The sequence below is a fragment of the Musa acuminata genome, chromosome BXJ1-4 (assembly GCF_036884655.1).
Source record: "Musa acuminata AAA Group cultivar baxijiao chromosome BXJ1-4, Cavendish_Baxijiao_AAA, whole genome shotgun sequence".
NCBI classification, from domain to species: domain Eukaryota; kingdom Viridiplantae; phylum Streptophyta; class Magnoliopsida; order Zingiberales; family Musaceae; genus Musa; species Musa acuminata.
In genome coordinates this window covers 1,597,582-1,611,214 of record NC_088330.1, presented here as the reverse complement: position 1 = coordinate 1,611,214, position 13,633 = coordinate 1,597,582, and the positions used below count along the sequence as shown (strand labels likewise).

At 35.8% G+C, this 13,633-nt stretch overlaps 1 protein-coding gene across 1 annotated transcript; it reads left to right on the top strand.

The window, feature by feature from the left end:
* The first annotated feature begins 7,156 nt into the window (after positions 1 to 7,156).
* On the top strand, positions 7,157 to 9,303 carry LOC103980530 (zinc finger protein WIP2-like). The gene is made up of 2 exons (XM_009396966.3): positions 7,157 to 7,863; positions 8,730 to 9,303. The coding sequence occupies exons 1-2, from the start codon at positions 7,279 to 7,281 to the stop codon at positions 9,186 to 9,188; spliced, it is 1,044 nt and encodes a 347-aa protein (XP_009395241.2). The 5' UTR covers positions 7,157 to 7,278; the 3' UTR covers positions 9,189 to 9,303.
* The last annotated feature ends 4,330 nt before the right edge of the window (positions 9,304 to 13,633 follow it).

Genomic DNA, 13,633 nt, shown 5'->3' with positions numbered 1-13,633 from the left:
GATAGCTTAATATTTTTGGATTAATAATCATCCAAACGAATTCTTTTTGTTACCTCAAATAGATGAGCAAACCATCCAAATTCTTTTGCAGCCACAGGAACTGCAACCCTTAAGCTGATGGAGAGCAAATCACAAGTACTTTCTTCATCAGGGAAACCAAAGGGAGACGCACACCTCAGGGGTGTGGGCCTGCAGCCAAAATAAAGCCTAGAAAAATGGATAGCTGATGGCAAAAGCAAAGCAAGGATTGGAAGCTTGCTACTATTCTTTCCCCTATGAAAGCAAGAAGGGATGGAATTGTCGATCCATGCACTTCAACTTTTTTTCTTTTTTTTGCTACTTCAACCGATGTTATTAATTTTGCTCCCAGCAAACATTGTTGTTGTTTGATGAAAAAGTGTACGTCAATAATGTGGTCCGAAGTTGATGAGATGATATGGGTGGGGGAAGGAATCTACCTGGCTGCAGACACATTCCTTTCCACAGACCCACATCTCCATCTCTTTCTATGATGTGCATGAGCCTCTGTCCGCTCCGTTGTTCCTGATAGCTCATGATGCATCCAGCCATGGCAGCTTGGTTCCCCATCCTCTAACAGCAGCACCTGTGACTTGACCCTGAGTTTTGTCTTTGGGCCAGGAGGACTGTGTCCGATGTGTAGAGGATGATCCAGAAATCTGGCTTCTGTCATGGAGCACACAAGCTTTGTCAGTTGTGCAGATCCAGCTGAATGCCATGGATTTTAACTGACGAAGAGAGGAGGATTGTTTTGACGGATCTCTGAGAAGGACACCAATTTCTATGATAAGATATGTATGTATGTATACATACCCATATATAACTTGTACAGAAAGAACCAAAAGTATTTTGATTCTTCAGTTAATCAAACACTAACCTCTTCAGTACTGCCCCTCCTGCCAAAATCATTTGGACAAGAATGAATCACACTCGATCTTTGATCTAATATGCAATCATCTAAGATAGTAGATACTTGCCATGCAATGGATAATAGTATACAAACAAATAGTAGATAATGTTGTGTCGTTTAAACAGACATCAATCATTGTCCCTTCCAATATAACTCATTCCATTTTATATTTCTTGGCTACGACTGCTTTTATCTAATGCTAATCAAGTACTTTATGAGAATGAACCTGAACACATGGCTCAAGCTTGATTGCTCAGCTTTTCAACATATGTATGTATGTGATATTACCCTGGAAAAAAGCCTTCTCTCTTCTCTAGCTCTCACAGTAGAAGACACCAACATAAAGTGTCAGCATTGAATCTTTGACGTATGGCGCAGTGCCCACTTGGTTGTATCAGAAGAAGTATTTGGCTGCTCATACAACACAGGGTACTGTCACTGGAAGAGCCAAATCTGGACTCAACTCTCCAAATCTGGAATATGTTCTCGGAAATAGAGAGAAAGAGAGAGAGAGAGAGAGAGAGAGAGAGGAGTAGGCCATGTCTATGAGTTACAAGGTCGTCAGGTCTGGCTGGCTTTTCTTCACACACATATATGCGTACATTTGTTTGAGCAAATAATTCATTGCCTTTGTGATACCTATAGTACATTGATCTGTAATATTCTCTTTGTTGTGCACCGAGGACGACTCTGAGTTTTTTGAGAAGAAATCACATTCTAAATTGGACAGTTGGGATCAGATCAATAAAGTTTGAGAGAGAGCTGAGACGACAAGGAGGACTCCTCAGAACTGTGGTTCACATAAAGCCATACTACAACATTCCATGTCGTCCGTCTCCTCACCTTGCTGGGCCATCTGGAGATCACATAATGACAGTATCTTCCATGATGGTGCATCTTCAACAACAATGCTTTGAATCTTAGAGATGCCTATGAAGCTTTCTTAAGTGTGATTTTAACCTTTAAATAAGGATTTTTTTTAACAAAAAAGGATTGAATCGGCAAGTTCGGCTAATTAGACCTATATATCTTTATTTCTAAGAACAAAAGCAGTATATTTATCCTTATAAATTTTAATATAATTGATATGATCATTATTTTTTATCAAGACCCCATCTACCATATCAATAAAACAGTAAAAGAAAATATTTACTCGTTCGGTCATTTAATATTTCATAACTCGCAATGGTTACAACAACTACGACGACAACGACAACAACAATAATAATAAATAAATCATTCTTTATAGTCATTTTTCATTGTGGACCTTTTAAGCTCTCGAGCTTATTACGGGTTGATATATATTGTCGACGATACCATTGAATTGGGACACAATCTAGGGATGATATCCCTCTTGCATGAGAATGTATTCAAGTGATTTAATATTGTTAGGAATCGTTACTTCGGTACATCTTACAATATTAAACATTTAGATTCTGCAATTGATCAACCTTTTTTTTCTTTGTCACAAAGATACCTAATTATGTAGTAAATGTATACTTGAGCTATTTGATACACTCATTTAGATAGATTTGTTCAACATTTCAAACACCAATCTTAATAAATATAACATTTAATATGTCTAATTTATAGAAAAGTCATGTGACCAAGGATGTTCCATAATAAATCATGCTCAAACATAAGCCTTTGGTGCATTACTTCTTGATTCGTAAGTTTCTGTATTATGAAGACTTTTTAAAAACATGTAAATGCATATCGGAAGACAAGATTGAGAATTAACAAAAAAAAAATGTAAACTTAAAGTAGTGAATATAATATTTATATAGTTTGACACTCCTTATTTACCTTTAGAAAGAAAATTTTAAATTCTTTATCATATGTGATAGTATATATAATGGATTTTTTTTTTCTTAAGCTAACTCAAAGTTTAAATCAAAAGCCTGTTGAACACCACCTAATATAAATCTTGAGTTAAAGTGTTTTTCTTATGTCCACTTTTACATAAAGGGCAATTTTTAAAAAAAATATTAGAATATTTTTCAATTGGTACCCCTCATTTTATTTTTTTTAAATAGTATTATTAATTAAAAAAATAAAAAAAAATGCCCCTAAAAATTTTTCCACCAAATTTTTTTGCTCCTTTTTCTAGTTTTAAATTATTATATTATTTTTATTTGACTCATTTATAATATTTTTTCAATAGCATTTACAGTGCTTCTATTACGATACTGAAAACACTGTAAGTGATATCATATTGGTTTTGTTTGGTTGTCATTATTCATAGAGTATTGCAATATCATATGTTTAAACTGGTAATTGGTTTAGTTGAGGTTTAAGAGTTCATTTAGATAATTTATGATATAGGTTTTACAGTGTCTTTATTGTGATGGACGAAATACTGTAATAAGCTATTTTTTAATTTCGATTTAAGTTATATGTTCTCAGGATGATTGTATGGGAAAATATCTTTTTTTGAATTTTTTTTCGGATGGTACCCCTCTTCTTATAATTCCCAAATAGTCACCCCTATTTCAAAAATCTCAAAAATACCCCCCAAAATCTATCACGTTTTTTCTTTTGTCTAAATCCAAAAACAAATTTTGCCAACTGTTCAAGGTGTTTTTATTTTGAAAACACTGTATAGTATTTTTATTTCAAAAAAACTATGACATCAATATTTAGTTCAAAAACACCGTACAATGTTTTTGTTTTAAAAACATTATAAAACTTTAACACTAGTTTATAGTATTTTTGTTTTAAAATTACTATAAAAACACTATAACACTAGTTCAAAAATATTATCTAGTATTTTTGTTTTAAAAATAATGTATAATATTTTTAAAGCAAAAATACTATATAATGTTTTTAAACATTATATAATGTTTTGTGGTTAAAAACTAATCGACAAAATATTGTAAATAGTTGGGGAGAATTTTTTTAAAATTTTGGAAGAAAAAAATAGTAACTTTTTGAATAGACATTTTTGGAATATTATATTGGAAAACCACATATAACATCACATGCATAATAAATAATAAAAAATAAAAAATAAAAATTAATTTTTTAAATAATCTTATTTAATTGTCATGCAAAGATGAAGAGCGAAAAACTTAAAACGATAAAATCACATAATTACATCAAGTGGTTGATACATTCTCACATAGGGGGGAGATCATATATCTCCAAATCTACAAATCTCAGTCCATGATGAAGGAGCTATTACAAACTCCTCTCTAGTAGTGATTCACGTAGTGGATGTGGTGACGACGCATCTCCTCGTGAAGCACGTTCTTTCTTCTCATTTGCGCACCACCACACCATGATAACCAAGGAGGGATTGGTGCCTCTTTCTATTCTCTCACATTAGAGAGGGGGTAGTCGGCTCGAGAAAGAGGTAGGGAGGAGATAAAGGAGGTGGCAACACCAAGGGTCTAGCCCAGGACTTTTTAAGCCCTAAGTCCTACATATAGAGAGCTCTCTTAACTTACCCTAATAGATCCTTCCTTTAACTTATGGTTTAATGGATATTGGATCCCCATCCAATAATCATCAGAAGCTCTATTGGGTCTCTCCCAAAGATCCATTAAAACATAGGCTTATCAGATATCTTATATCCGATCATTTATTCGTCGTGTTGTCCATTATATGTGTGTGACCCTCTAGGTCTAATACCGAGCTGGTCCTGAGTTGCACATGTTAGAACTCTTTCTGACTTAATGAATTATTATCCTTATAATAATTCACTCAACTCATCGACTATGTACTAAGCTACTACGTCATAATCCTTAGACCGTACACAGGGATCTAATCCATTGGATATGTCTGCCCTTAGTTATCGTGTATCAATAGTCCATCATCCATCTAATATTCCAAAGATCGTATACTGGGTATGGTGTTGTCAAGCCCGTTTGAAATCTATTCGAGTCTCACTCTAATTAGATTCTCCTAGAGAATTTATTCTCTCTAAATTCGAATCTCATACTTATCGGATTCATCACGATTTAATCGACCTTGGCTAGAGATTTACCTAAGTGAGAGCATATGAGATATTTCTCTTATGATACCGAGAGTAGATGATCCTTTATCGATACCCAATTGTCTTTGTAAGATTGGCTACCACTCTCGATGACTAGTTGTGTTATATTTAGAACTTCTATATCCATAAATCCGATATCAAAAATTGAAGTACTCAAATAAGACATCCTCAGTGTTTCAAGTATAAGGACCAGATATACAACTAAGACTATGAAATCATTGTCTCACTATAAGGTATCATTAACCAACCTGTATTCTATAAGCAGATCATTCAATGAACTCATTCTCCAATGAACACTTGCGCTATATCCTTAGTATCTCAACATAGGCAGCTATGAGACCAGTTGCCTCAATCATATAGACGAATATATAGCACACCGGTCTGTCTGGTTATCTTGATGTCCATCTCAAGTAACCTATGACCGGAAACATTTAGCGATCTGTATTTATAGACACATTAGTCTTATTATCATGATCTCATTATGATCCAATTCTCATTACACAAATCCATTAATATCACAATATATATTTATCACATAATATAAAATAAAAAAAATATAATAATAATAATAAGTAAAAAGATTGTACAACATGTGTTATCTTACGAGACACTTGTAACTAACACATTAGATATAGGAGATGACTATTTGGGAATTATAAAAAGGGAGTACAATGTGGAAAAAAAACTCTAAAAGAGTTTTTTTTTTTTAGACAATTACCATTATTCTTATACTATTATAAATACATATTTGAATTATAATATGATATATCAAATATTTATTATTTTATTTGACTCATTTATAGTGTATTTGTTGTGGTGACCAAAATATTATAACATTTTTGAGGGACGGTTTGAGCATTTTTCAAATTAAGGCAATGTTTGAGAACAACAAAAGGGGTACCAATAAAAAAATGTAAATATTTTATAAGAAATATTTTTCAAACTAAGCGTCTTCCAATTAACTTAGCCTTTAGGTAACTTAAGAATCTAAAATTACTTGCCAATCATTATACATATAACTAGTCATTCGCATCATCTTAGTTAATTTAAAAAAAAACAGATAAATATAATCCAAAATGATAAGAAGGCAGCATGTAACTAATTGGTCTTGATATATCTCTAGAAGTAAAAGAAACTCTTCTCTATTACAATCCTACTCTTAGAATAAAAGAGGGAAGAAATTGATTGTATCAGTGATAGAGTATCAGCTAACTGCGGTAGTTCATAGTATCACTATATTTGATGCATTTAATACAATGATCATAAGAAATATATGAAGTCAGTGAATCATTTTTCTTTTGGAAATTTAATTACTTGTAGAAAAAAAAAGTGTCGAAATAATTCAGCTCCAAAATCGAGCAAAAAACATAAGAACGGCAATAAGTTCCCTTCTATCTTCATCATTCATCCTCAACAATTCTGTTGATCATCCTTTCGAGTATCTTCAGATCCAGAAGATGTATCATTGAAGTTAGTACTCTCAGCCATTGCCTCTTCTGCTCTCACTTATTACATGTAATTCCAATTCAAGTTGTAATTATCTCGCATATAAACTTCAACGAAAGTTGTATTAGATGCAATGGATCGATTTGCCTAACTTGTAGTAATCCCCATGACAACGAAGTGATAGACTCATGGAAGTATCATCTTTGTCTCCCTCCCTCTCTCTCTCTCTCTCTCTCTCTCACTCACTCACGTACACACAGAAAGCCTTTTTTTTCTCTAGTTCACCATCCATAACCTAAAGATCAGGATCATGTCCGAGGTCTTGTCATTCTCATAAATTAGTTCCGCCTTATAATTCCCATTGCTTTGCAATTATAAGGAAGCGTTTGTACGCTCCACATGCATTCAATCGTCTGTACGTGGTGATCACATCTTTAGGTATGGTATGAGGCCAAGATCACATCTTGATTTGGTCCCAAGAAAAGGCGATGTTGATTGAGATAAGTCGAGATATCTGGTCAAGTCCAAGTCATGAGGTGAATGAAAACAACAAGCAAAACATGTGGCCGTGGTAGACAGCAATGTAATGTCTCAGATTAGCCTCACACACTCCTCAAAAGTCTTCTTCTCTTCTTTGTGTTGGTTTGTATGGTTGTTTACATTATGGCACCATTGGTTTATTGAATATTCTTTGTCTTCAATTAGCCCATGCATCTCTCCTATCCATCTCTTTCCTTCCTTCCTTCCTTTTCTCTCTTTTTCTCTCTACTTTCCCTTCTCTTGTAGTTCTTTTCTCTCTCTCTCTCTCTCTCTCTCTCTCTCTCTGCGCCCTTCTTTCTGCCTATAATAGGAAACCCTTGCAAAGACTCAACAGCGGCCTCTCCTCTCTTCTTCCTCCTCTCCTACCATGGCAGATTCCTACACTAAGTTCTTTAAACTCTACAACCACTGCCCTTTCCTTTCCGATCCATCTTCCACACCGACTGCCACTCAATCCTACAGCTTCAGCCCACACTGTTACTCCAACTCATTCCCTAGGCAGCTCCCATCGTCTCCTCTTAAGGAAGCCCTCCCTCTCCTCAGCCTCTGCGCCACGAGGCACCAAGAGGAGGAGGAGGAGGAGGAGGAGGAGGAGGGCACCTCGTGCGATGCCTCCATTGGAGGGGGGAAGAAGAAAGCTGTGCGTGTCGATGATGAAGCTGCAGATGAAGTGGACGCTGTGACTGTGGCTCTTCACATAGGCCTGCCGAGCCCTGGTGCAGTTGATCTGACACCGTCAAGGTTCGCCTCCACCTCGGAAGATAACAGAGAAAAGGAATCAGAAGAAGTTGACGATGTCGTTACCTTAGGCTACGCTTCCGGTAATCATCCCCTGGGGAGGCTCAACAAAGGCCAGTACTGGATTCCCACACCTTCCCAGATCCTAATTGGACCGACCCAGTTCTCTTGCCCCGTCTGCTACAAGACTTTTAATAGATACAATAACATGCAGGTAATCCGTTTCTTCCCCTTTTTCTTGGGCTCCTTCACATGTCTGTTGCTTCTCATCTCAAGCCTTCAAGATGATCAATGTCTTGAAAGGTGTTGTTCTGCATGGTAAAGGTCTGGGGGAGCTATGTAGCACTTGTCTCATCTACTACTGCAGGCCACTGAGACGGATCCTGGGATTCATCCCAGGATCCCTTTTTATGTGATTGGACTTGACATAACGCTATGTTCCTCATACCTTGGTGGCTTTTGGAGCTGATGTATGTACATGAAGAAGCATCGGTATTCGTGCGAATTCTGATGGACCTCTTTCTCTCGAAAAAAGTAGTGAAATTTCTGAAAAGATTTGGCCTCTTCTCAGGGTGCCTCAGATGATCCGTGAAGCAACTCAGGTTCTTCAGCTCGCCCAGTCCCAGTAACTCGAGTACTCCATATGAAGCCTCCCACCTCCCTCTCTCTCTCTCTCTCTCTCTCTCTCTCTCTGTGAAACTCTGGAATTTCTTGTGATCCCTTACTTCTCACGATTTCGAGGGGAACCTTCTCCCAGAGTTTTTTGACTAACAGACCAACTCGCAAGATTTCAGATCTTACAGCAGACCAGAAAGAGAGATGCAGTCTCGTATCAGTATTACTCTTGAATAGAATCTTTATGTCATGAAAGATAATTCTTCCTTGATGCATCAAAGGCTACATTGTATCAAGCATATCTCGAGTATTAGTTACAAATGGCTTCGTTTTCTTATTCCTTGTCATTCTGGACATGATAACCTATTCTTTCCAAGGAGGATGTGACGAACAATTCTTGAGAACATCTGGAGATCTAATGGTTTTGATCTAACTCTTGCTCCATTGTGTTGTGACAATATGTAGATGCACATGTGGGGGCATGGATCGCAGTATAGGAAGGGACCAGAGTCGCTGCGAGGCATCCAACCGACGGCAATGCTGAGGCTCCCATGCTACTGCTGCGCGCCTGGTTGCAGGAACAATATAGACCATCCAAGATCAAAGCCATTGAAGGACTTCAGGACCCTCCAGGCTCACTACAAAAGGAAGCATGGCATCAAACCCTTCATGTGCCGGAAGTGCGGCAAGGCCTTCGCGGTGAAAGGCGACTGGAGAACCCATGAGAAGAACTGTGGTAAACTATGGTACTGCATCTGTGGCTCCGACTTCAAGCACAAGAGATCGCTGAAGGACCACATCAAATCCTTTGGACAAGGGCATGCTGCTTATGGCATCAACTGGTTCGAGAATGAAGACGATCCATCATCAGAGATCGAACATGATTGCCATCAACCAAAAGAGCTAGAGAAGTTGACATGTTAATGAAGCTCGCTCGTGATGCTTTTTCATATCTTCTTTACTTGGTTCGTGATGTCCTAATATTTGATATGGTAATGAAGTCGATAAGAGTCTCGAGTTGCTACAATTTGAGGTACCTATGAACTATCTCATTTCTTTTCCTTGTTCTCACTAGCATGTATGTATGTATGTATGTATGTATGTCCATCTGCTTTGCTTTTATTTCTTGTTCTGATTTAGCTTTCAGTCTTTTCCTGGTCACCCTCTTCTTGCCCTAAAACTCAATGCTCGAGGGAAACAAAGCAATCTGCTCAGGTGTTGAAACCTTTCTGTTCCCGTCAAACACTGTAGATTCTGTTCATTTACCAATGTTTACCGCTCCATTATCTGTTCACCGTTCCTTCGGATTCTACAGTGTAAGCCCATCGTCAGTAGTAAATGCTCTCTTTATCTTATGGATGTTCGTTTCTTCTTCTTCATGCGTTCTGTTAATATGACTCGAGCATACATATGCACAAGAGTCTATTGTTCTCTTAAGATCCTTATGGATGTCTCTATCGCAATGCTCCACGTATAGTTGCCCTGGAGAGGTACAAGAGAAACTCCCATGCTTATTTACTTTCTATCAAGACTGTCAAATGCAAGTACACACCAAATGTGAGTGAGATTTAGAAGTTAAATCTTGTTGATAGATGAACTTCCAATTAATTCATATTATTTACCTCATCTATATGTCATCATGTCACGACTCAATCAAAGTTGAGGAAAACACTGACGTAAACAGATGTTGCCTTGTTGGAGAACATACATTAGTCTTTGACACAGACATGGTGAGTGCCTAAGTGTCACCCATTTTGGCAATAATTGACGTGCCAAAACAGTCCTATTTTTTTTGGGTGTATTTGTATGACATGGGGATGCCTTAATATTATTAGTCATGTCACTACCAATTCATGAATTTAAGGTAGACAACCCTTGTTGTTGACCCTTGGCGTCGGTGATCTTTGCCGAAGTGATAGATCAATCCGATTTAGTTCGAGATTTAGTTCGTTATAATTTGTGACAGTCACATGTCAAGCATTATAGATGAATATTTCCCCTCTCACGTATAGCACATTGATTTCACCTTTCTTTTCTTCCTCAAGTTGTAGATTCCTTTCTCTCCATCTCGACCTTTCAGAAAACACTACTCGCTTCCTTCCCTACTCTTCCTGCGTCAGGAAATGACATAAGCTTCGATAATTCCGCCTGGAATCCGGAGACATTTCATGGATGTTTCAACCCACCTTACTACTTTATCTTTCATGTCATGCCTCCCAAAGCATAAGGCTCAGTTATCTGGAACCGATTCAGCTTTTGGAGTGCATGTATGAGGATGCATTTTTTCCTTGGTATAGTGAGTGGATCTTTTAGAATGGTTAGCCTATCCACCTGCCTAATCACCTCAGGAGAGGAAGAAGGGAAGACGATGCAGTAGTGTGGTACGACAGTCGTACCACAGATATGGAATCACGGCCAGTGCTTTGTTGGTCACTGCGTTGGATGACTGATGGATATCTCTGTTGCAGTCTTGCAGGTATAAATAAATAAATATATATATATATATATATATATATATATATTACATGCAAAAGAGATAGAGAGAGAGAGAGAGAGCAGTGAACCCGAGGCGTACTTCGAGAAGTCATATCAAGCCACAACGAGTCCATCGCCAGCGAGTACTACACTGTAGATGGAACTGAGCCCACAACGTTGAGGTGGGCGCCACGCTTCCCTCGACTTGATCCTTACGCTTCATCCACCAGTCCTTTTCAATGGCCTGTCATAAAATTATTCTCTGCACCCCAATTTGGTCATCTTCTGAAGCCACTAATATGAAATGGATATATATACATATGCGACGCCATGATTACATGAATTGCGCATGCAAAAGGAGTGACAAGATGATAAGTCGTCTTGCACAACTAATATGAAACTAATTAGGTTGAGGTATTACGATAACTTTTTCTAGTCATAGTTAACGTATCTAGGTGTTCTCCTTGGGGAGACTTAATTAGGAAGTCGATCCAACAATGAAAGAGAGAGAGAGAGAGAGAGAGAGAGAGAGAGAGAGGGAAGGCAAATGGAAACAGTTGACAAGATGGACTGGGACATGGGGAGCTACGAGAGGACTGGCCACAGGAGACATGAGAATTTATTCTCTCGCCCTGTCTAGTAGTTGAGGTATTAAAACCCCAAGAGCTTTTGCCATCCCTCTCTGCGACAGGATCTCCATGGCTTGTTCATGCTACTGAAATCTACTGTGCTTAGCCTTGACAAGAAGACACTGGACACCGTCAGAAAGAACATATTTATTCCTTTTCCTGTTCACTTGCAGCAAGTGGAATTACGAGAGGACGACGAGGGACTCGAATGAAGCATGCTGCCAATTTTTCTCTCAGGCATCTATTGTCTTACTTGAATAGCTCATGATATAATCCATTTAAGGGAAACGAGAGAAAGAGGAGAGCTGAGTAGATATTGTATCATTTACTTATGGCTCAGGCATTATATGTTGGGTTTTTTTTTTTTCTTCATATTTTCAGCGAGAAGAGAGGAGAATAATAAAAGGAATTATGAGTACTTCTACTTTATAATATTTTGAATTGATCCAAAAATATTTTTTATATTAGCTAAAAGATAGAGTATAAGTTTTTTAAGTAATAAAAAAATTAACATATCCGAATAAACCTTCTCAACATCATCTATTTATTTTAATCTAAATTTTTATTTTTTATTTTATTTAATTCTAACTATTTGAATTAATCGGCCCCTTAATTCAAAATAGTTCTCACTTGAAGTTGTCTTCGAAAAAAAAAAAAAAAAATCACCAAAGCTTTTGTAATAAGCTCATCTTTCTCTAATGGTGTTGCAAATTCCTGGTACTTCTCTCAAACTCTAAAGCAGCATATCAAACAATTTTGCTTAGAAAAATTCTAGTAAATCTCACGAAAAATAAGATAGACTAACAAAAATTTACTGCAATAACAAGTCTACTATTGCAATGATGAAGAATCATATTCCATAGGCATACAAAACACATCGAATTTTGACATCAACTTATCGATATCTTTACAAAATCCTTAGCAATTTTTTTTTATTTTTTTAAAGATAATTTCAAGTTACAACTATTTTGAATTAAGAGAGTATGATCAAGTTAATTCAAATAGTTAGGAATATAAAAAATAAAAGTTTAAAATTTAGATTAAAATAAATAAATGATAATGAAAAGATTTATTGAGATATGATAGATTTTTTTCAATGTTTAAAAAAATTTATACTCTACCTTTTAGCTAATATAAATAGGTGCTCTCGTTTCAATCCAGAGCACTATAGATTGTAGGTACTCCTAGTTTCTTATATTATTCTCTTCCTCTTCTCCTTCAAATTCGGTAGAAAAGTCAAAAAGTGTGATATAAGAGTAAAGTTTAAATTAGATCAACATTACATCGATTAAAAAAGAATAAAAGACTAATAGATCCTGAGAAGATGACTAAGTAATTCATAATCAACTTTTTCATAATATTTAAATGTAATAATTATTAATTTTGGATCGTTAAGATAAAAAACTTTATTTATTTTATAAGGATTATGAAATTTGGTAGAAGATGATTTTATTCAGTATGATTTATAGGATCCTAATGTTACTGAAGATCAAATGAATAAGAAAGTATAAAAAGATGCCAGAGCCCTCTACCTGCTATAATAAGCAATAAATGAGTCCTTATTTTTTTGAATCATGATGGTAACAACATCAACAGAAGTTTAAAAAATATTAAAAAGTGTGATTTAAGGTACAAACAGAGTAAAAATTTTAAAGCTTCAAATTCTTTGGCATGAATTTAGAACTCTTATCATGAAAGATTTTGTATTTATCACTGATTTTTTCTCAAAAATCTCTTATATTGTGAATTATATGAGATCTTATGTTAAAAACCTAAAAGATCAAATTGTAGTTGAAAATATTTTATGAATTTTATTTCTAAATTTTGATAAAATTTCTACTACTATAGAAGAAGTTAAAGATACAATTACATTATCTATTGATGAATTAAGAGGCTCACTTTTAGTTCATCAACAAAAAAGTGAATAGATCTTTATAAGAAACTTCAAAACATACTCTTCAGATGAAGATAGATCAAAAGGACTAAAATAAAAATTCAGAAACCTGATCTTAAAGAAAAAATCAAAATGACAAAGATCGTGGCAAATCAAATGAAAGTCAAAGGAACTCTAATCAAAATGATAAAGATCGTGGTAAATGAAATGAGAGTCAAAGGAACTCTAATGAAGGTAACAAACAAATCCGTTAATATTTTTGTTTTTTGAGGATGCAATAATCATATGATAAAAGATAAAAGTTTATTTCAAACACTTAATGATTCAATCAGATCTATAGTGTATATAGGAAATAATAATAAAATTCAAGT

Excerpts from the sequence above, each read along its gene's own strand:
- LOC103980530 (XM_009396966.3), top strand. The coding sequence starts at position 7,279 with ATGGCAGATTCCTACACTAAGTTCTTTAAACTCTACAACCACTGCCCT. Across the intron at positions 7,864-8,729 it reads ATAGATACAATAACATGCAG|ATGCACATGTGGGGGCATGG; the intron begins GTAATCCGTTTC and ends GACAATATGTAG.